The 24,515-nt window shown below is 46.4% G+C and overlaps 1 protein-coding gene across 2 annotated transcripts; it reads right to left on the bottom strand.

Annotated features, from left to right (window-relative positions):
* Positions 1-5,291: 5,291 nt before the first annotated feature.
* On the bottom strand, positions 5,292-19,083 carry FIGLA (folliculogenesis specific bHLH transcription factor). Of its 2 annotated transcripts, XM_047779216.1 has the most exons (5): positions 18,883-19,083; positions 15,111-15,263; positions 13,457-13,681; positions 5,848-5,879; positions 5,292-5,368 (listed from the first exon to the last, which is right to left on the bottom strand). In XM_047779216.1, the coding sequence occupies exons 1-5, from the start codon at positions 19,081-19,083 to the stop codon at positions 5,353-5,355; spliced, it is 627 nt and encodes a 208-aa protein (XP_047635172.1). In that variant the 3' UTR covers positions 5,292-5,352. The 2 variants fall into 2 exon arrangements, with proteins under 2 accessions (XP_047635172.1, XP_047635171.1); XM_047779215.1 differs by lacking the exons at positions 5,292-5,368; positions 5,848-5,879 and having other exon boundaries at positions 13,361-13,681.
* Between the last annotated feature and the right edge of the window lie 5,432 nt (positions 19,084-24,515).

Raw genomic sequence — 24,515 nt, 5'->3', positions numbered from 1 at the left:
TTCTGGAACTGGGCCCAGAAACCCATGTTTTTAACAAGCATTCCTAACGATTCCTTTGAAAACTAACGTATGAGAAATGCCACTGTACTTGAGCTACTACCAGTGTAGGAAAGAAGAAAGTGCCCACTACAAGAGCCCTAGGACACCTGGCAAGCACTGCATTTCAGGGGCCAGAATGAATTTTGCCTTTCTTCTCTAGCTCCCCCAGCCCCTCCACCCCCTGGTCTCTAGCCTTACTTCCCCACTCAGTGCTTCTCATCCGTTCCCACTTCATCCTCAGAATCACTCAGCAGAAGCCCTCTCCCCATTCTCTCATCAAAATCTGCTAGAATTACAAGCAGCTCAGCCACCAGGACCTGAGGTCTGTCTGGCCAGAACCAGAAAATGACATGTTTATTGAGACACTCAGGTGGCCTGTGCACTATTGGTGCTGAGCAATAATATCTGAGAAGCTGGAACTGCCTTCTCCAGAGCCCCAAATTCACAGGTATGGTAAGCCCTTTTCTAAAACAGAACCCAAAAAGGGAATAGAGAATTTTTGTTTAGTCTAGAAATAGCAGGTTTCATAAATCCCCTTGGTCATGTTCATCACTCAACATTTTCTCTTCCTGGTGTGTCCTTAAGCTTTCTCAAACTAATAATAGCAAACTCTTGTTTGGTCCTGCCATTGCATTTTGATCATTATCCTACAAGAACTCTATGAGGATGGAAATATTATTATCCTATTTAATAGATGAAGAGACAGAGGCGCAGAGAGGTTAGGTTACTTCCTAAGGTTCCACAGCTAGTAGGTGGCCAAGCCAGGATGCAAACTCAAGCACCATGGCTCCAGAGCTGAGCCCTAACCTTACACATGGCCTCTCAGAGGAGACAAAAAATTGACTTTACAAAGCAGAATTAATCCTCCTACATGGTTGGTGGAAAGGAAAATTGCCACACCACTGTGGAAAACCATATGGGGAATTCTCAAAAAACTACAAATAAAACTACCATGTAACCCAGCAATTCCACTCCAGGGTATATATCAAAACAAACAAACAAACAAAAAAAACCCAGAAAAACTAATTTGAAAAGACACAAGCACTGCAATATTCATAGCAGCATTATTTACAGTTGCCAAGGCAGGAAAGCAAACTAAGCGTCCATCCATAGATAAAAAGATGAGACTGCTACTGAGCCATAAAAGAAGAATGAAATTTTGCCACTTGCAGCAACATGGATCAACTTGGAGGGCATTATACTGAATGAAACAAGTCAGACAGAGAAAGATAAATACTGTATGATATTTATATGTGGAATCTGAAAAAAATACAAGAAATTAGTGAATCAAACAACAAAAAAAAATAAAGCAGACTAACAGAACAAACTAGTGGGGAGAGGGAAGCTGGGAGAGGCGATATAGAAGTAGGGGATAAAAAGGGGGTTATGACAGGAATATACAAAATATTGTGTGTGAAACTTTTGAAAATTATAAAGCGCTGTAGAATTTAAAGAATAGTTCATTCAACTTTTTAGAAGTTTTTCCAAAGACTAAAAAAAAGCAGACTAAGACACTAATAAAGTCGATAAAACTGATACACTCTCCTCTTCCCCAAAAAACTGATTCTGCTTTGATTATGCTCTTCTAGCCATCACAGAATCTTAAAAAATATATATATCCCTGCATCTTCTTCCAGATGCCGTCTAAATATGATATCTGAATATGGTGAGTGCTTGGAAGATTAGCACCATTCTGTGGTTTTACAAATTGTTCAAATGTCAGATAGGAAACAAAACTTCATTGTATTAATTTCCATAGTAATAGCCCATATGGTTCTGAAAGTTCTCACTCAATTCCAAATTAACTTTGAAATCAAACTAGTTGATTCCACAGAATATCACTGGAATTCAAATTTCTTGATGCAGAAAGCTCAAGATGCCCGGCCCTTAACTGGGGACAGGAGAGCATAGCCAACTCCACGTCAGACCCAGAAAATCACATTTGCCTGGCCTCTAATGGCCAGATAGTTTAAAATTAGACTTTCTAACTGATCTGTGATAAAATTATTTCTAATCTCCAAGTCTCTTAACAAAAATGTTTCTAACCAGCAACAACTTGTTAAGAGAGCAGATGGCAGTGTAACAGACACCTGCAGTGTCTAACAGACTTATGTGGCAAGGAATTGAGGGTGATATCTGGCCAAAAACCAGCTAAAAACTGAGGCCACCAGCCCAAAAGTCCTAGAGAAAATGAAGTCTGCTGACACCCACTTAAGCTTGGAAGCAGATCCTTCCCCAGCCAAGCCTTCAGCTGAGACCCCAGCCCAGATCAACACCTGCCTTGAGAGCAGCAGAGGACCCAGTTAAGCCAGGCCGAAGAAGGACTTCTAACCTGTAGAAACTGTGACATAATAAATGTGTTGTTTTAAGTTTGTGGCCATTTGTTGCACACCAATAGATAACTGAAACAGGGCCTTAGCACTCTCCAGGATCAGGCATTCTTATGAACAGCTTTCCCCAGGGCATGCTGGAGGTGCTGAAGGAACTGACACCCCAGGGAGTCAGCTCTCAACCAATGGCCATCAGGAGTTAGCGGGTAAAAAGCCTGGCTACCTCCTCCCTCAGTGTTCTGAGGAGGACACCTCGGAGGCGTTGTGCTTAGGCCCCCAGCACAGCTGAGCCTCAGTTGGCCACAGCAGTCACCCATTCAGCACACATATTTATAGTCTGGCTTCTCTTCCTTGTATCATTTCCCACTCTCCTGTTGGTGCTTCCTAGGCTTGCCCCCAAATAAAATACCAATCATGGCCTACTTTTAGAGAAATCAAATTTAAGACAGGAGAGAAGGGGGAAAGACAGTGCTTTCAAAGCAAGACCAATGATAAATTCTAAGTCTAGATCTCCTGAAGACACCGCTCTTCCAACAAATGAAAATTCAGCCAACCCTGTGGCTGTGGAAAGAGAATGAAACTGGATCCAGGGCCTGGGACTCCAGTCTTAGTCCTATAGACAGTGTGGCAACTCTGACCCCGAGGCCCAGCTGTGAAGAGGGTAACATGCTAGCCCTGTTATGGGCTGACTTGTGCCCCCCTGCCACCCCCACATTCCCATGTTGAAGTCCTAGCCCCTAGTACCTCAGAATGTGACTGTATTTGGAGTTAGGGTCATCAAAGAGATAAGGTGGTAAATCAACGGGATAATTAAGAGATTAAAAAATAGCTAGTGTGAGTGGGCCCTAATCCAATAGGATGCTGCCTTTTTTTCCCCCTCTATAGCCTCGCTGTGGCATATGGAAGTTCCCAGGCCAGGAGTTGAATCAGAGCTACAGCTGTGACCTACACCACAACTTATGGGCAACATCTGGTCCTTAACCCACTGAGTGCGGCCAGGGATCAAACCTGCATCCTCAAGGAGACAGGGTCAGATCCTTAACCCACTGAGCCACAGTGGGAACTCTGGATGCTGCCTTTTTAAGAAGAGATGTGGACACAGGGTGATGCAGAGAGAAGACAGCCATCTACAGCCAAGGGAAGAGGTGTCAGATGAACCCAGCTCTGCTGACACCTCAATCTCTTGATCTCAGATAAATTTCTGGAGTTCAACCCCCCACACTCCATCTGTGGTACTTGGTTATGGCAGCCCTAGAAAATGAATAGCCTCCTCCCACCCAGGGTTATCGTGCAAACAAATGGGACGCCAAATGAAGGTACTTCCAGTCTTATTAGTGATTAAAACGAGACCACCGGCAACCGGCACCCCATCCACATGAGGGAAGAACCATGCAGGGAAGCACCACCTACGATTGGTGTGGAGAGGCCCTGGACTCCATTGGAAAGGCAATCCTTGATAAAAAGTGAAGAACTTGGCTAATGGTGATATAGGGCTTTGTCAAATGTAGAACTTGCAAGTGATGATGCTGGATATGTAGCAGAGATTTTTAGGCTAAATATTGAAGGTACAACCTGGGTCCTCCTCACTGCTCATAGTAAAATACAGAGAAAAGAGATGAGCTAAAGGAAGAATTGTTAGTCAAAAAGGCACCAGAACTTGGAGAGTTAGAAAATTCTCAGCCTATCTATATTGCAAAAAGGGAGAGAGCTTGCTCTGAAGAGAGTACTACGAGTATAGCCAAACAACGTTTTGATCAAGAGATCATGGGTACAGCTCGTGGACTTCATCAACCATCTCAGCAGAATCCAGGAAGACAGGTGGGGATCACACCAGCAAAAACATTGCCAGTTTGAACTAAAGGGGACAGAGAAAGCGGAACAGAATGAAGGTGGTCAGGACAAGACCACAGAGCTAAGTCAGCTGCAAATATGCACTATTATTTCCAGGAAAGGGAGTGACCCACAGGCCATCATTTGGGCGGCCACTTCGACTGCAGACCCAGAGGGTAAGTCTATTTCCAAGAAAGAAAGAAAGAAAGAAAGGAAGAAAGGAAGGGAGGGAGGGAGGGAGGGAGGGAGGAAGGAAGGAAGGAAGGAAGGAAGAAAGAAAGAAAGGAAGGAAGGAAGGAAGGAAGGAAGGAAGGAAGGAAGGAAGGAAGGAAGGAAGAAAGGAAGAAAGAAAGAGGAAAAAAGAAAAAAAAGTCTTTTGGGGCTGTTTGAATGGGGAGTTAGGGGTGGAATGCTATGAACTGTATTGGATTCCCTAAAAATTCATACATTAAAGCCTCAATGCAACGGTACTTGGAGATAGAGCTTTTAGGAGGTCATTAAGGTTAAATGAGGTCATAAGGGTGGGGCCTTCATCTGATAGAATTGATATTCTTCTAAGAAGAGGGAGAGAGAGACCAGAGTTTGCTGTTTCCACCATATGAGGACATAGAGAAAGCAGCTGCCTGCAAGCCAGGAAAAGCAACCTCACCAGAGACGAAACGCTTCAGGCCTTGATCTTGGACTTCCCAGCCTCCAGAACCATGAGAAGTAAATTTCTGTTAAGCTACCCAGTCTGTGGGCTATGGTGTGGCAGCCTAAGGGGACTGTGCACTTTCCGTTCCTCCATCGGTAAAGCAAGGATCATTGTGCCTATCTTGCAAGAGTGTCGGGAGAACAAGTTAATGTGTGTAAGGTATGAAGAAGACACCCCTTATTAAGAGCTGTATCTTTGGGAGCAATCATTGTAAAGATAAAGACTGCCTCTGGGCTCAAGGTGCTCATGCATCTCACTTGCACAGAGGCGCCATATGGCCTTACCTGGATGCATGAAATAGAGAAAATAGAGTCAGGTAACCTTGTGACAGGCAAGGCCAGGTAAAGGGTAACCATTAAACTCTGAATTCTCACAATTTTTTTAAAAAGAGACTATAAAACTTTCAAGACTGCATTTATTTGTCTGTACAAGGTAGCCCTGGGCCAGCCTTTTCACTTTTCATACTTGAGGGAACCTGAAACAGAAGAAAATCCATTACAAATGGCTAAAAGATAGGAACAAACAAAAGCAAACAAAAAGTTAAAAATTAGTAATTCAGAGCTCTCGTTGTGGCTCGGCAGTAAGGAACCTGATTAGTATGCCAGTTAGATCCCTGGCCTCTCTCAGTGGGTTAAGGATCTGGCATTGCCCTGAGCTGTGGTGTAGGTTTCAGACACAGCTCTGATCCTGTGTGGCTGTGGCTGTGGTGTAGGCTGGCAGCTACAGCTCCAATTCGACCCCTAGCCTGGGAACTTACACATGCCTTGGATGGGACCCTAAAAAGAAAAAAAATAATAATTAGTAATCAAAGATGTTTAAATTTAAAGATACCATTTTTTTTTACCCAATTTTAATAGATCTTATTGTTGGCAAGGATATGATAGGCTTGGCACTCTCACATAGCTGGTGGTATTATAAATTGGCACCATGCATCAACCCATAAATTGTACCTACCTGTGACGCAGTTTCACTTCTGGGAATTTATCCTAAAAATAAAACAGAATACAAAAACAGCTAAACACATCAAGTTGTTTCCCATGTTTATGAGAACAAAAAACTGAAAAAAAGTGTCCAACAATTAGGCAGCTGTCCCATTTAACATACCATTAAACCTTGTTAAAGGGATTTCCCATTGTGGCTCAGTGGTAAAATGAACCCAACCAGTATCCATGAGGATGCAGGTTTGATCCTTGGCCTCACTCAGTGGGTTAAGGATCCAGCATTGCTGTGAGCTGTGGTTTAGGTCACAGATACGGCTTGGATTTTGCCTTGCCATGGCTGTGGTGTAGGCCGACAGCTATAGCTACGATTCGACCCCTAGCCTGGGAACTTCCATACGCCACGAGTACGGCCCTAAAAAAAACCAAAAAAAAACCTTTTTGTAAAAACTATATAGTAACCTTGAAATGCGCCAATGGTAGAATTAAAAAAAAAAAAAAACCCACAACATTTATCCTGCAATAATTTCTTAATTCAGTTGCATATGAAAAAAAATTGCAGGCATATTAGTAGATTTCCGTATGCTGCTTTTTTAAGATAGTAAGATCACCCTGGTCTTCTCAATTCTCAACTTAAATCCATGACTAAAAAAATAAAGTCACTCAAATCATGGTCCTGCAGTTCAAAAATTAAAACCAAGATGAATATTAATATGATAATGACATGCTGCAAGCAAATGCTTTCATTTAGCTTTAAAAATACATATATCTACTTCCTAGTCCACACATTTACATTTCAAGGGTAAGCTTTGTTAGAATGAAAGGGCATTTAAGGGTTGGACACTGTTACCCACATCCCTCAACCCCAACCCTTCATCCACTCACTGGATATTGGCAACTTACTTCATTCCTTAGTTTCCTGACATATAAAATGGACATAATTGTTTGTGCTTCAGAGTGGTTATGAAAACTAAATAGGTTAATATGTATAAACTTCCAGGAACAGTGCCCAGTGCAAAAAGAATCAACAACTGGGAGTTCCCGTCGTGGCGCAGTGGTTAACGAATCCGACTGGGAACCATGAGGTTGTGGGTTCAGTCCCTGCCCTTGCTCAGTGGCTTAACGATCCGGCGTTGCCGTGAGCTGTGGTGTAGGTTGCAGATGCGGCTCGGATCCCGTGTTGCTGTGGCTCTGGCGTAGGCCGGTGGCTACAGCTCCGATTCAACCTCTAGCCTGGGAACCTCCATATGCTGCCCAAGAAATAGCAACAACAACAACAACAAAAAAGACAAAAGACAAAAAAAAAAGTATCAACAACTACTTTTTCTGATCTTGAGCAAATCTTTTCCACTGTTCATGTCATCAAGCTTTCCTTCTTTTTTTTTTTTAGGCTGCACCTACAGCATATGGAGGTTTCCAGTCTAGGGGTCACATCGGAGCTACAGCTGCTGGCCTATGCCATAGCCGCAGTCACAGCCATGCAGGATCCAAGCTGCATCTGTGACCTACACTATAGCTCACAGCAACGCCAGATCCTTAACCCACTGACCAAGGCCAGGGATCGAATCCGAAACCTCATAGTTCCCAGTCAGATTCGTCTCCACAGCACCACAATGGGAACTCCAAGCTTTCATTCTTTTGAGTTCATATTTAGCTTTAGAAGTTTCACTTAAAATGTTTAAAAACTTTTTACGTAACCAGACTGTTCTAAACCTGGAAGACAAATTCGGATATTCCTGTGTTTTCCTAGCGGGTTAAAGGATAATTTAATCTTAGCCTACAGTCTAGGGTATTATAGATCATTATCTTAATTTCCTTTTAAGAATTAGCTGGAAAATTCCAGGGGTACAATATTTAAGTATCAGAATACAAAAACTGGAAGTTTATTGATGTTGTCTTATTCTCACAGTTTGTTTTTAAAAGTTGGCCTCATCTAAGTCAAGGAGTTAAATGTCTAAGAAGAGAATGATCTGAGGAACGGAACCTCAGCTTGCTGTCCAGCTACTTTAATAAGGTGGGGATACTCCTGCTATTAGTTGTGTAGCTGGATAGTGTGGCATATTAGCCACAGAGTCAAGGCTGGAGGGATGGGGGGTGGGGAGGGAAAGAATAGATACCAACTGGAAGTCCTCACTCACTCAGCTTTAGGGTTCAGTTCCAAGCTTAACAGCAGTCTGAGAAGCAAGGCTCTTGTTCAAAAGAGGCCAACTTTGTTGAAAGGGTGAATAATGAACATGCGGTTCTGGTGGGCCAGAGCTCAGATGGCTGCTCATCAGGTAATGACAAAGCAGGGAGGAGGAAGACAGGATGTGGGAGGACTTCCGATACAACCCCAAACAAGAGTGAGATGGAAACAGCAGGAGGTAGTTATTCCAGGGGGATGGACCTGTGTGTAGAATCTGCCTGGTCCCTGGGAACGGCCCTCGACTCAGGGATGGGGGAGAGTTCCAAAGGTGAGAGGACCCAAGAAAGGCAAAGTAGGATCGGAGCAAGGCAAGGATCTATACCCACTTCTGAGGATATAGCCTCTCAGAGGGCTTTATCAAGCACTGGCTGAGGGACAGCCTCAGGAATATGGGCCTGAGGGCAGCCGTACAGCCACGTGGGGGTGGGAAGGTCAGGGAGACCAGAAGAGGCCTGGGTTCTGAATGGTGTGGCTTCAGGAAGAGACACCACCGTGGGGCCACGTGGATGTCAGCCCAACAACACCTAAGACAGGGGGTGGAGGACTAGCTGGGTCAGAGGTGGGGACACAGACACAAGTGCTCCCACTGCAGCCTCCACAGTGTGCACGCTCCTCATGGCACCAGAGGAGGAGGGGGGCGGGGAGGGAGATGGCTTAATTGGCAAAGGAGCTCCCCAGGGGACATTCCGAACACTGAACCAACTCTGTGTTTACTCAAAGAAGACAGACCTTAATGGGGCAAGATGATAAAGACTTTTCCCATCATCTGAGTCACGAGGGTCTTAAAGAGTTCTCAAGAACAAGTGCAGTACAGTGTGGAAAGTAAAGTGGCATTTTTCCCACCTAAATTGTGCTCTAATTGACAGCACAGCTTCAGCATATGAAAATCCAGCCAGCACACAGAGATCAGAGCCCAGCCTTGTGGCCACAGCCTTGCTGTCTCCTGTCTGGAGGGAGAGCCATGCAGATGATCTTCCAGCTAATGAATGAGCAGGGCTTTGGCTGCCAAACCCCATGTGGTCTGTTTCTTCCCTTAGGGACATGGGCGAAATAGCAGGATGCAGGGGGACTCTACCCCTCAGCTCCTCTCACCTCAGAGCACCCAAAGGAGGGGTGGCCCGCCTTCTATACCAGAGTTGCTGGAAGGACAATTCCTGGAGGGAAAAATCTTCCAAAAAGGAAGAGCGTGATCCAAAGAGGACCAGAAGAAGAGTTTCTACAAAGAATTGGGTGCTATTTCTAATCCCTGTACCCTCCCACTAGAAGGTCTGCTTTTAATACTTGTCTTTGGAGTTAGCCCTGCCCTGCTCTGGATAAGCCAGGAATTAGAATGGGGGGAGAAGGTGGAGGTGGGAGAACACGAGCTTCCCTCAGCGCTGGCTTACATGGTCCAGGCACTCAGTGTTTTCTGCTGCCCCAGAAGCTGTCTGCCTCCAGAGAGGTCCCAGGACATATCCAAGACCTCCTGCCTCCAAGGACCTTCTCAGAGAAAGGTCTTCCAGAGACCCTTCCATCCAATTCTGGCCCTTCTCCCCCGTGTTCATGTGGGACCAGGGAGATGGACCTCTCATAAAGCTCATGTGAATAATCCCTCCAAAAGTCCAGTCGGATAGATGAGAACTTACCTCAATTAATTTAACCACCAGACTCATTCATTACATGTCAGAGAAACAAAAATTACTGGCCTTCTGAGATGAGGCTGAGTTCACTGCCAGATTCAGGCACATGCTGGCGAGAGATCTCATCAGACAAGCCAGCTTTCACGTCCACACATACTCACTCACACACACACACAAATACGCACACAGCCTGCTTCTGTGATTGAGTCAATCCTTTGCCTCCACAGAAAAAGCTGAGTTCCAACAAAAGACATCTCCCTCTTTTATTTTCACCAAGAAATAAGAACTTGCCTTCCCTCTAACATTGTCTTCTTAATTGATCAGACTGGGCCTTAAGAGTCTTCCCTGGATGCTGGGTGCACCTCCTCCTGAGTAGCTGTAGCCTGGGGGACATTCCACCAGTGATGGCATTACTCTCAAGTTAGAGGGGTCCTGTCCTGCATGCCCCAGCTCTCGGCTTACCAAAGTTCCAGAGAGAGCGGCCAGCATCCATATCATCAGAGCACCAAGCCCTAAACTCCCAAAGTTGAAAAAACATTCACAACCCAGAGCCAATTGCAGCCCCTCATGCAGCCTTCCCTCTGCACCCAGGGCCCTTGGTCCAGGCTGCAAAGTGAACTGCCTGCACTGGTGATGCAGTAAGAGGGGGTGGGGAGTGACACACTGAAGAGCACCCACCCCACCAAAAAGGTAGTTCAATTTTTAAAAAATACTCTTCTGGCTCATCAGAAGATGCCCACTAGGCCACCCGTGAACACTGGGGTGGATAAACGTGCTTCCCAAGGAAAAGCCTGGACCCTCCCCACACCACTGCAGTGGGATTTTTGCTCTCACACACACATAGCCACTACCTGGGGGAAACGTGACATGGAAGATAGAACACAGAGGCTTCAGGGCTTCCCCAGGATACTAATAAATTCATCCCATCTAACCAGGCCATCTCATTTCAGAGCGTAAACTGCTATTAGAAGAAATGTCCCCAGTGGTTAATTTCACACACAGACTCCTACAACCTGTGGAGGGGGGTCAAGGAAATCCACCATACAGGCTTCCATCTTGCAGAAGCCCTTTCCAAGGAGCATTCCTATGCTGGGCCAAGATTTGGAAGTGTATGACAGCGGCACACCCAAAGTAACGGGACAAATCAAAATCTGCCCTCTTTGCGAGGATGCAGCGGTTAGAAAACCACATCACTTCTATGATACTGCTGCCAAAGATGCATATCTGAGTCTAATCAGAAGGAAACGAACATGAATGAAGAAACATTCTACCAAGCAACGGGTCTGTAATATTCAGATGTGTCCAGGTCAGACAAATTACAGGGAGGCCAAGGACTTGCTCCAGGTGAAAGGAGGCAAAAGGACAGGACGACTAAATGCAATGCCTGATTCTTAGCTGGGTTCTTTTGCTAGAAAGGAGATTTTGAGAGTGCTGGTGAGACTTGAATGGGGCCTGAGGGTTACATGGCAGTAATACCACATAATCTCCTGATTTGGCAGCTGCCCTGTGGTCATACAGGGCAGTGTCCCCATTTCCCATTTGTTATAAACGCACACTGAAGTCACTAGCGGTGACTAGACATCAGGTGGCAACTTGCTCTCATATGGGTCAGGAAATAAGTTCTTTGTACTATACTCATGACCTTTCTATAAGTTGATTGTTTTCAGAATAAATGTTGTGGTTTTTACAATGAATGATCTGAACATCAAAAAACGAGAAACTGGAGTTCCCGTCATGGCACAGCAGAAATGAATCCGACTAGGAACCATGAGGTTGCAGGTTCAATCCCTGGCCTCAATCAGTGGTTTAGGATCCAGCATTGCCATGAGCTGTGGTGTAGATCGCAGACTTGGCTCAGATCTGGCATGGCTGTGGCTGTGGTACAGGCTGGCGGCTACAGCTCTGATTAGACCCCTAGCCTGGGAACCTCCATATGCCACAGGTGCGGCCCTCAAAAGACAAACAAAATGAGAAATCTTTAACAAAATTAATGACATCCTAGAATGCTTATGGAAAAAAAAAAAAGGCACTCTTTACATTCAGGCCTTGGAAGTCACACCTGACAGAAGTTACATGCATATGTAAAAATTTCAAATACATAATTAATTCTTTCTTCATTCTAAGAATTAGCACTCTTCCAATTAACAACTGAAGACGTGGTTAGGTAAAAGACTAAAAATTTAGTATCTTGTTCCCTTTTCCAAACATTTCCAGCCAGGACTTACCCATTTCTTACCAGAAAATGATTGTCCCCACTTCAAATCAATTTACCATAAGTTGGTAAATTCCAAGATCAATTATCCTTGGAAAAGCAGGGCCTCCTGTACATCTTTGATGCTGGCAAAGGTCTGCTCTGTACCAAGTCCAAGGGAACTGGCAGGAAGGACTAGCCAGGTAGCTTACCATGAGAATGACACGGTAATGCCTGCCTGATAAGGACCAGCGAGGATTAAATATGAGCAAGATTCTTGCCTTAATATCTAACACATCAAAACCACATTTGTGGAAGCATTACCATAAATAAGTTAATCAGGTTCAAGGCTCAGTGCACTCTCTCCCTTGTTCTCAGTCACTCCCTGACAGCTCATGTAGGGGCAATGGGAATTCTGTCTCCTAAGAGTTTACAGGAAAGGGAAGGTTATATCTCAAGTGTCCAGAATTAGAAAGTCTAGACCAAGCAGGTGCACAAGTAGAATCCCTAGAAAACAGTAATCAAATCAGAAAGAGGAGCCAAGGCAAGCCTGTCAGCAGAGCCTGTCAGAGCTCAAACCAGAGCGGAGCGTTGGTGAGAGCCGAGTGAGAAAACCCAGACCACCTGCTATAAACAGCAGCAATGTCTGCGGCACACTGCAGCGTGCTCACCATCAACCCTGACTGCCCAGGGGAGGCAAGACGTCTTAGTAATGCCAAGTGAGCACTGACAACCAGGTACTGTGCAGGATTCTTCATTGACAGGATGTGACGTGACCTTCAGTTACCTTATGTAGGTGCAATCATCATTCCCATTCTACAGATGGGGAAACTGAGGGTTGGAGAACTTTAGCAGCTTACTCAAGGTCACAGAGCCAATGAGTGCTAAGACCAGGGTTTGAACCTCAGCATTCTGTCTCCAGAGCCTGCACTCATCTACTACTGGAAACCACCCCCCATCACCAATCATCATGTGTGACACCACAGTTCCCACTGTTCTTATACCACACTAAGCAACTTGCTTGTCGTAGCATGTTTAGTTCCAGATTCCTACAAACCTTTCTTGTTTTGGTAGCAATCATGTTGCAGGATGGAATGAAGAGTCTTGTTTGTGTAACACTGAGACACAACAAGAACAAAAGATCCACGTGGAGAAGCAGGGTGCTTCTTCCAATGGCTCTGGCAGTTTGGCAAAGGAAAAAGAGCTATTACAATAACCCTCGTGTCATTACTTAGAAAATGCTCCCTTCCAATGAAGCCAATTCAAAAACAAATGTGCATGTGAATGAGTGTGTGTGTGTGTGTGTGTGTGTGTATGATCGCCATGCAGCTTTTTGGAGGGCATCTACTTATATCTACTTGTACATCTACTTGATGTACTAACTAGGGTCATTAAAAATTAAGCTGTACTGGGTGGTTCTGAAGGAGTTGCCTTCCCCTTGAGCTGCTTTCCAATTTACTTGGAAACACAATAGATCTTTCAAACTTGTGACCTTCTCCTCCCCACCTAGGTGCTCTCACAAAACGATCTTGTTTCAATCATGTTTTAGTCTGGAAAATGCCATATGCTTCAAGGGATGCGGTCTGAGGTCTTGGACATCTACATGGCTATTTAAGAAGAAACACTTTACCAGAGTTCTGGTTGGGGAGATAACTCCCTTCGTAGACTTCGCCCTCTGGTGACAAATGTGTGCCGACTCACCACTGCCACCATCTGCCCAGGACCCTTCCTCCTCATTCTTCAAGCTCATAGGACCGCCAGCGTGTTGGATGATGTTTCTGGATAGCTCTCTAGCCAAGGGTATATGCGGTTCAAAAGTATTGTTGCCATAGCTCTGACGACCTGGGTCTTGTTTCTAGAAACCATATTTAGTTGTCAAACAGTATAATATGACACAGTATAAATGCTGTGTGATTGGCAATTGCTTTAAAAGGTTATAGCATGGAACAGAGTCTACATTTTATAATGAAGGCAGCACAAAACAAAGCACTTTCATGTGCTTTGTTTCACAAGACACAATTCACATGCAAGGCAAAACTAAGGCAGCCAACTGCATGTGACCAGATGTGACCACGCCACACCCCAGCCATCCAGTGTGGCCAATAGGACAATCCATTCCCGCCACAGCAGAACATATCCTCCCAGTAGTCACCTAGGCAGGACTAGCAGACAAGGAAGAAAAAAATAAAAGTAGCATTGCACACCCAGGTATTTCTGCCCTAAGTTTCTAGGATGAGTATGTTTTTCTTCTCTTTACTATCTATCCTCTTTTGTCCCTAAACAGGATATACCGCTACTTAGAAAAGACATTCATTGCTCTAGCAACTGTTCTTCTTCCATCCTTTTGATCCTTCTTTCCAGTCTCAAACTTCCAGGTTGAATGGACTTTTTGAGTTTGCCACTTTCCTCTACTTGGACAGATAGTTGCCAATAACCCACCCTCAACCCACCGCGAGTTGACTTCCAGCCACTCCTATCCCACAGCCCACATGCTGGACCAGGGTGTCTTCCCGGCCCCTATGGAGCTTCTCACACTACTTCCCATCCTTGGAGTCCCAAGGTTTCCACCCCCTCCCCTGACTGTAGGACCCCATCTTGCTTCTCACCACTCTGATGGCTCCTCCTTCTCCAGTCAATGGTGTTGCTTAGGGCACATTTCATTTCTAAGGTCTCATCTCTCACCTTCTACTGCTTAGTGGACACCACTGAGCTATGTGCCCAATAATGGTGGTAGCACTACGGTGCCTGGTAGTTTACAAAGCAGGTTCACTTATGTCATCCCACTGAATGGTCACGCGACCCCGTGAGACTGGCCTCACCAGGTGATCACTGGGCTAGCCAGCAGGGTGTCCCAGGGAGGGGGGATCTACCAAGGGACATGCCTCTTCCTCTCTGTGACCTGTCTGATGCATGTCCTACTTCAGGGAGATTACCAGCACAGAGTGGGTTTATGGAGCCTTCTCTCCTGCCCCCACTTTCAAAGACTATTAAAGGCTAAGCAGTTAGGAGCTAGATGCCCTAGACAGTGAGAGGAGGTAAGGATACAGATGGTCAGGAACTTGGCTCCAAAGCTTGCCCAGACCTGGATTCAAACTCCAGTCCTGACATTTCTTAACTGTATGGCCTCTACCTGTATTTTGGTTTCTTCCTCTGTAAAACCAGGATCAAAAATATCTCTGGGAGTGTCATAAACTAACTACAACAGGTACATAAATTGCCTGGCACGTGGAAAGGGCTCAATAAGCATGGGTGGGTATTGCTGCTCTAACTCCTTAAACTGTTACCTCAGAGTCTTGGGCTGCTTCCAAAACATCACTGAGAATTTGTATATATTCAGCTGCACCTTTAAGGATATCAACTTTGCTAGGCTTCCTGCTTTGGGGAAGAAATGGCACCAGTGCCTTCAGTTTGGCAAAACCGCGGTTGAGATTTTTTATCTGGAAGGCAAAAAGGCGCAGTTACACAGAGAAGATAACTTGTTAGGCATCTCCCCAAACCACAGAAGAGGTTGTGAGCACTTATTTCTACAGCTCCCATGTCTGGGCAGCGACTCTAAAGCAGGCACGGGCCAAAGAGCTGCCTCAGAGTTCCTATCGTGGCTCTGTGGTTAACAAATCCGACTAGTATCCATGAGGACGAGGGTTCAATCCCTGGCCTCGCTCAGCGGGTTAAGGATCCAGCATTGCCATGAGCTGTGTGTAGGTCTCAAATGCGGCTCGGATCCCAAGTGGCTGTGTCTGTGGTGTAGGCTGCCAGCTGTAGCTCCAATTAGACCCCTGGCCTGGGAACCTCCATATGCCGCGAGTGCAGCCCCAAAAGACAAAAAAGACCAAAAAAAAAAAAAAAAGCTGCTACTCCCCATGCCAGGGGAGAGGGAGCAGCATGAACCCTGCACCAGGGATCCAGGGGGTGGATAGACTGGAAGGGGTGTCTGCGTCCATAGTGGCCTCTGCCTCTCTCCCTAAGACAGACCCACTGCAACATGGAGGTGGTTCTGGTAGCAGCTAAAAGCTCGCAGTCAGTACATCAGAACTTAAAACTCAGCTCTACCTGTTTGTTCTCTTTTTTTTAATTGAATAAAAAAAAAGGTATTTAAGGTATTGGAACACATTCTTATACAAGTGTCAGATCACTTTAACCAGCTCTAAATACCCTTTAGCTTTATAAAGTATATAGGTACTTCATGTCTCCAAGCCTTGGTTTCTCCGCAAAGTGAATAATACTCACCTTGCAGTGGTGTAGCTTTTTTTTGTGGTGATTAGGTGACATAATTACACATTGAACACTTCTTCCTGGCACATGCAAAGTCCTCAATAAGTTGACAATTAACAAAATGTACAAACACTTGTCTATTCAAGTACAGGGCCACCAACTCTTCAACCTCGTTCCCAGCTAAGTTGATAATATAAAGTGTTAAGAGTCCAGAGAGTGTGCATGTTGGTGAGACTTGAAAGGTAGATAAGTACCCCCCTTTTTTTTCTTTTTAATCTCCAGGGTCTAACTCCTTGGCTCTGAAGGCCTGGCACTCAGATGATCACCCCCCTGAGGGGACACAGGTCCTCAAAGAACTGGCTCTCACTACACCACAAAGCTGACATGCTCACTAACATTAAGAGCCCCTCCCACCCCACATCAAAGTGGACAGTGGGCACAACATCATGACCAATAAACTTATGAAAACACTGAAATGCAATAATCAAAGAACTACATATTAAAACAGAAATTAGATCCAGTTTTTCATAAACCAAGGTGGTAATATTTTTGTATTATTATTCCCAGCATGAGGATGGAAAAAGGGAGCAGTCCTAGATCTGTAAAAGGGGGTAAGAATTAATAAACTTTTCTAGAGAGGAACTGGGCAACTTGTATCAAAAGTTGTGAGATTGTTTATATCCCAATAATTCTACTTCTAGCACTTTCTTCTAAAGCAATTATCAGTTATGCACATCGATCTATGTTCCAGTAAAAAAAGCTGCAAAAAAGCATACATGCCCAACACAAGGAGACTGGATGAGTTATGGTTCATTTATATTTTGGACTATGCAGTCAAAAGCTGTTCTTAGGAACTACCTCATATTCTTCAAATGCTTAAGAATATGAGGAACTGCCTTTGATAATGTGAAGTGAAAAAATAAGAAGATATATACTAGACAGTAACAATTCTGTAAGATTACATGTACACACAAACATAACTAGAAAAAAGACTAGGAAGGGACTGAGAATTTGGGGTTAATAGATGCAAACTATAGCCTTTGGAATGGATAAGCAACAGGATCCTGCTGTATAGCACTGGGAACTATGTCTGGTCCCTTGTGATGGAACATAATAATGTGAGAAAAAAGAATGTATACATGTATGTGTGACTGGATCACCTTGCTGTGCAGCAGAAAATTGACAGAACAATGTAAATCAGCTATAATGGAAAAAATAAAAATCAATATTAAAAATAATTTTTTAAAGAAAAAAGACTAGGAGGATACATGCAAGAATTCAAGAGTCTTCCCACCTCACCCCCCCCCACCCTGGCACAGTGTGTTAAGAATCCGACTTCAGCAGCAAGTGTAGCAGGGGAGGTACAGGGATTGATCCCCATCTCCGCACAGTGGATTAGAGGATCAGGCGTTACTGCTGCTGCGGAGAACTTCCATATGCCACGGGTCTGGCCATTAAAACAAAAAAGAAAAGCATGATAGTTCATGAAAAGAATGATAATTTGTGGCAGTTATGTTTGCAATATAGGTGTTTCCCTTTTTAATCCTTTCTCAATTTCCCAGGTATGTTAATTTCATTATTATAAAGAAGAATAGGTCATTAGTTTTTAAATAGTAGATAACACCAGGACCAGTTTTCTGCAAAAAGCAATTCCTTCCTGGTGGGACAGCCCAACTTAAAATGCAAAATATTGGGTCAAAATCCTGGTTAAGGACCCATCACATCAGATCACAGTGTTATCATAAAGTGCTCCCAGCAGGAGTTCCCATCGTGACTCAGAGGAAACGAATCTAACTAGTATCTATGAGGATGCGGTTTCAAGCCCCAGCCTCACTCAGTGGGTTGGGGAGCTGTGGTGTAGGTCACAGACCCGGCTTGGATCTGGAGTTCTGGTTAGACCCCTAGCCCGGGAACTTCCACATGCCTCGTGGGGTGGCCCTAAAAAGCAAAAAAAAAAAAAAAAAATTGCTCCCAGCTTCACCTTAGGTCTACTATTCTTGCTTGTTCCTTTTTCCTCACACCTGTTCCCAAGCAAAGCTCTGAGTTAAGCGACGGGGGCTACTTTTCTAAGGGACCCAAGAATGTGCAGGAACAGCCCCCAGCAGAAATTCCTCCTCAAGTCCCAGGCCAGAATGTGCGCCCTCCCTCTTGACCAGGACTCACCCTTCGTCTCTAGGATCGCCCAGGGCAGCAGCCCAACCCCCAAACTGCAAAGGGCGGAGAGGTTTGGGGTCTTAGTTAGCAATACTAAACGCTACCAGTAGATGGAGCTCCGACTCCGCCCACGGAGCATCCCTGTTGGTGATTTACCGCGTACCCGCCAGACTGGAAAGCAGTCACTTTCTACCTCCTGCCAAGGGGTTGAGTGGGAGTCTGAGTGCACCCCGAGGAGTTGTAATTCTTTGCTTAAAGTTAAGGAAAAGAGTAACTTCCATTAGGTCCTCTCTCCCTCGTCCCAGTGGTGCTTCCCAGGGAGAGGGCAAGGAAGACGGGGCCCCAAGCACCCATGCAACGCAGGAGGCGGTGAGGTGTCAGCCACTGCCAGGCTCTGAGGTTTAAAGCACCTGCCAAGGGGAGACGTTTCTGAAGTTGTCAGGGTCCCCCTCGGTCCTCGCGAAACCCGCTTCCTGCACCCGTGCAAGGGGGTCGCGGGTGAGGCGACGTCCCAGCGCGGGGACAGGGGAACACGAGCGGCCCTGGAGATGTTGAGGTCGCCCCAGGCCCTGAGACCGGGGAGTGGGCGCCCGGAGTCCCAAAGGTGTCAGGAAGGGGTGGTGAGCCTGGGGGACCCAGGAAGAAGGCAGCCAGGTCCCGGGGCGGGGACCCCACAGGGCCGGCGCTCACCCGCTCGCGCTCCTTGGCGTTGGCCACGCGCCGCCGCTCCAGCACCAGCTGCAGGTCCTCAATGGACGAGTAGCCGCCCGACGGCAGCCGCTTGAGGCGGCAGATGGCGGCCAAGTGGGGCAGCGGCCCGAACTGCTCCCGGAGCGCTTCCTCCAGCACCTCAGCCGGCGGGGTGCCCAGGAGCGCGGGCGAGGCGTCCATGGCGGCGCTCCGGGGGTAGGCGGGCTGCCGGGCCTGACCTCCCGGGCACCTGGGGCTACACGCGGCCGGGGGCGGGGGCCCGGGCCACCTGCCCCCAACCCCCTGCGCGCCTGCGCACCTGCCCGGCCCGAGCTTGGGAAGCCGCTCTGCGACCCTGTTTAACAAGCTCCCCAGGTGATTTCCGTGAAGTCTGGATTACACCGATGGCTCGCAAATCGGGCAGCACACTGGAGTCACCTGGGGAGTTTTTAAAAATCCACATGCCCGGATACCGGATCCCCAAATTCTGATTCAACCAATCTGAGTCCAGGCCTGAGGTTCTGCAGAAGGTATGCAATTCACATATAAACATATATAGCCTACTAGAAAAAAAATTGATGGATACACACAAAACTTTGGGGGCGGGGGTTAGGGCCGCACCCGGGGGGCATGTGGAGGTTCCCAGGCTAGGGGCCCAAGTGGAGCTGTAATTGCCGGCCTACGCCACAGCCACAGCCACGCCAGATCCGAACCGCGTCTGTGAGCCACACCCCAGCTCACAGCAATGCCAGATCCTTAACCCACTGAGCGAGGCCAGGGATGGAACCCGCATCCTTATGGATACTCGCTGGATTCGTTTCCGCTGGGCCACGACGGGAACTCCCAAAATGTTTTAAAAATTCATCTTGAAGTAAATGAGTTGTAAGAGCAGTAGCAAAGAGGTCCTGTATTCTCTTCACCTGGATTCTCGACTAGTTAACTTTTCTCACATTTGCTTCATCATTCCATTTCTCTCTATAGAATAGTCCCATTTTCCGTATTCCTTTTCTAAAGCATTTCCTTGGTCTTGCCCTGTCTTCATGACATTTGACAGTTTCAGAGAGTAGAAGCTTTGCAGGCTATAGGATGTCCTTCCACCTGGGTCTGTCCAGAGTTTCCTCATGTCCAGACCCAGGTCCTGCCCTCTTAGCAGGGACACCAGAGAAGAGATGATGGGCTTTTCTCAGGACCTCACATCACCTGTCCCACTAATGGTGAGGTTAACCTTGATCAAGATGGTATCTGCCAGTTTCCCTCACCATAAACTGACCTTTTGTCCCTTTTAGTTGATAGATATTTTGTCAGTGTCCTTAGCATCCATGACTGACTCCTGCCTGAATTAACCACCACTCTGATATTGACCAAATGGTTGGCATCCTCCTTTAGGGAAGAGCTCTCCCTTCTTGTCAGTTATTGATTCAGTTTGTGTTTATGTGAGTGTGAGCTCATACATTTCTATTTTTTATTCAAAAAGATGTAATTTATTCATATTATTATTTATTTTAATGCTCAAGTTGTCCCAGATTTTGCCTGCAGGAGCCCCTTCAGGCTGATTCCTCTGTCCTTTTGACATGACCCCATCATGCTTGGAGTACTTTCTGGCTTGTGTGAAAAAGATACAGCATATGCCAGGATCATCTCGAATTTTCCTAGCCCCTGCCCTGGAATCAGTCAATTCTCCCTTTAGTGGAAGATGGGATTTAGAAACCAAATTTGGATGCTTGAGTGTTCACTCCTTTAGGGGATGTCATTGCTTCTAGGCTTTTTTTTTTTTTTTTTTTTAATGTTCCCAGGCTAGGTGTCCAATCAGAGCTGCAGCTGAGGCCTTCGCCACAGCAACACCAAATGGAGCCACATCTTCAACCTACACCACGGCTTGCAGCAATGCCAGATCCTTAATCCACTGAGCAAGGCTAAGGATCAAACCTGTATCCTCACAGAGACAGCATTGGGTCCTTAGCCTGATGAGCACAAGGGGAACTCCACTTCTAGACTCTTTTGCAGACAAGAAATACTCATACACAAGCATACAGCATATACAGACATACAGCTAAATCTATCTGTCTATCTGTATAGACGGATGGACATATTTTAAAAGCATGAGTTCACACTAATACCTCTAATTCCAAACCCAAACCTTAGATTTCTCTATAGTTTCTCCCTCTCCTTATTTGTAATTCCCTTCCCCAATAGCAAGAAACTTGATTCCAGTTACCCTCAGTATATTTACCTATTTTCTCAGTTCCCACATATAACTCAATTCTTAGCCCCATCAGACACCTACTCAGCCCCATCTCCTCCTCAGCTCCCGCCATGGCCACTGCCTTCAAGGGAAGAGCCAGGGGAAGAGAAGAGATCACACCAAATGCTTAATGGAGGTTCCCCTGAGCAGGCCTGGGAAGGGGGAGATTTGATCTGTGCCTCCCATCTTCTGTATTTCTGGAATTGTCATAGTAAGAATGTCACTTCTGTAATTTTTAAAATATATTTTAGGAGTTCCCACTGTGGCTTAGCGATAAGGAATGCCACTAGTATCCATAAGGATGCAGGTTTGATTCCCAGCCTCACTCTGTGGGTTAAAGATCTGGTGTTGCTGTGAGCTGTGGTGTAGGTGGCAGACTCAGCTCAGATGGTGCATTGCTGTGGCTGTGGCGTAGGCCTGTAGCTGCAGCTCGATTAGATCCCTAGCCTGGGAACTTCCATATACCATAGGTGCAGCCCTAAAAAGCTAAATAAATAAATAAATAAATATATTTTTAAGAAGGAAAACAATTTTGTTTGCTCTAAACTCACATGGTGGGTCTGCTGGGAGGTGGAGAGAAGGCAGCAAGAGTCAAATATCTGGGGATGAAGCTTAAAATGGGGATGGTTTCCCCATTTACTTAACTTAAGCATCAACAAGGATGTGACTGGCATTATTCTACTTTATTGCTCAACCCTGGGACGGGCAAACTAGTGGGCTTCAGGAACCCAGTGTGAGAACCCCAGACTTTACTCTTTCAGAACTGCTCACCTCCATCAGCTCCAACTATAATGTTCTGGCCTCTTGGCTCTTTGATTCCTCAACTGAGCCCTCTGTTCTGAGGGAGAGCAATCACATAAACCAGTTGGAGCTAAGGTGTGGACCCCTTGCCATCACCCAACAATGCAAGGACCCAATGAACAAAAAGTTTCATTCTCTGGCCTCTAACAGTGTCAAAAGGGTAGGTCAACGGGGCACCTCTGCTCCTCGTGAGCACTCAAGGACTTAGATTCCTCCCAAATCATCGCTCCTCCATCATTGCTGCTGGGTATCATTTCCCAAAACGATGCTGTCCTGTTAGAAGTGTCTGCCATCCTGGTGCCTGGCAGGGATCAACTTGGCTGCAGCAAAGTCCTCAGGCCATTTGCCCCAGCCAGGGTTCAGAGCAGGGTCAGAAAATCTTCTGGGTATTCCAGGCAGATGCCAATGGGGGCGGTTTAGGGATTTAGGGGCTTATACAATCATGAGAAAGGCTGGAGGAACAGGAGAAGCTCTGAGTTCAAAGATGCACCAGCTGAGTGGCAGCCAGACAGCAGGTCGCCCCTGATCCTGCAGCTGCGACTCAACCCCCCAAAGCTGGGAGAGAGGCCCAGGAACAGGTGGCAGAGAAACCCCATGTCCCCATGCCCTGACTCGTCCACAGAAAACAAGACAGAAGCACAGGGAGGAGCGTTCTGCCTCGCTTCCCCGCTGGCAATATCACACACCTGACTCTAATTAAATCATCTTCATTGGCATCTAGAACCCTGGGTACAAGGGGTTCTGGGAAATGGAGCTTCAGCGAGGACTGGGGAGTCTCTTCATGTTATCTCACACCCCGAGACCCAGAGTAATTGCCCCAGCAGGTTCCCCTCATTAATCTTTGCCTGTTCATTGCTCTGGGACCCACCTGAGAGGAACACCCTGATGGGAACACCCATCCTGGGTGCTCAGAAACCCCCACCACACCAACCAGATCGTGGCTCAGACACAGGTCCCTTAATCTCCTTAGCTCAGCCAAGACATGAGAGAGGGGTGAAAAACAGCTTTAGTATGGGGAGGCAAAGAATGACATTTCAAAAGGGATCAAAAACTGTAAAAAGGGAGTTCCCATTGTGGCTCAGCAGGTTAAGAACCCGACCAGTATCCATGAGGATGCGGGTTCGATCCCTGACCTCCCACAGTGGGTTAAGGATCCCACAATGCCAGAAGCTGCAGCGAGGTCACAGATGTGGCTTGGATATGGTGTTACAGTGGCTGTGGTTTAGGCCAGCAGCTGTAGCTCCGATTCAACCCCCTAGCCCAGGAACTTCCATATGCTACCAGGGCGGCCCTAAAAAGGAAAAACAAAGACCAAAAACTGTAAAGAGACTTGTTGGAGCTCCCATCGTGACACAGCAGAAACGAATCCGACTAGAAACCATGAGGTTGCGGGTTCAATCCCTGGCCTCACTCAGTGGGTTAAGGATCTGGCATTGCTGTGAGCTGTGGTGTAGGTGGCAGATGCAGCTCAGATCCCATGTTGCTGTGGCTCTGGTGTAGGCCGGTGGCTGTAGCTCCAATTCAACCCCTAGCCTAGGAACCTCCAAAAGCGACAGGAGAGGCCCTAAAAAAAAAAAAAGTCAAAAAATAAATAAATAAATAAATAAAGAGACTTGTTTGCATTGCCCAGAGTTCCCATCCCAATCAATTTGGCAATTTTGTATTATTCATATTCACACAAACGTTTATTATTATTATTACATATTATTTATTACATAGTCTGTATTCTTTTACCTCCCCATATTCCTGGAATTAGACTTTACTCCACATATGAATGGGAAAACTGATGCCAGATAAGCTGAACCACTAGCCAAGGTCACACTATTGGTCAGCGGCAGAGCTGAGCCTAGAATTCAGGTTTGCAGTCTCCACAGCAGTCCTTTGTCTTTGAAGTCTGAGCGGCCTCCATCCAGAGGTCTCTGGGCCCAGCCCTGTGCTTCCAGTTGACCTGGTCCTCCAGCACCAGGCCCTGCTCCCAGTGCCCCACCTCACCTCCCTTGAGCTCCTCCTCCACCTCTTGAGCATGAGCTGGGGTTAACCTCTAGGCCACATGCCCAGCAGGGGTAACAGTGGGTCAGAAGTGCTTCTCCACCAACAGCAGAGAAGAGGAACAGACCCACAGCCTTTGTCCCCAGGAAGCTGCTTTGAAAGATCATTTCCTCATAGGGACCCTCAACTCAAGCCCTTCTTGTCTGTGCCGCTGCGCTTCAGCCACATTCAATAGCCCGGAGCTCTGACCAGATGCAGAAAGATGCCTTAGCAGCCTTGCAAAGGGCTAGATGGAAGCTCAGGACTAAGACTTCAACTCAGGTGCAAGGGTTCATTGTGGGTCCGAGAGGAAGAGCTTCTGCAGCACAGGGGTTCATAGGATCTTTCAGCAAGTCATTCAGACTCCAGCCTCACCTAGCCATCTATAAAGCAGGGATTGTAATAAACCTTTCTCAGCATTGCAGTGAGGAGTCCATCAGGACACTGGCACAACAATAGCAGCTCATGTTAGCATTAGCTGCTGGGATCCTGGTGCTACGCATTAGTCTAAGCATCCCTTGCATTACCTTTCTCAATCTACACCACAGCCTCAAGAGGGAGG

This window comes from Phacochoerus africanus, chromosome 5 (assembly GCF_016906955.1).
Source record: "Phacochoerus africanus isolate WHEZ1 chromosome 5, ROS_Pafr_v1, whole genome shotgun sequence".
Taxonomy (NCBI): Eukaryota; Metazoa; Chordata; class Mammalia; order Artiodactyla; family Suidae; genus Phacochoerus; species Phacochoerus africanus.
Note: the sequence above shows the minus strand (reverse complement) of the source record. Positions and strands in the feature narration are given on the sequence as shown.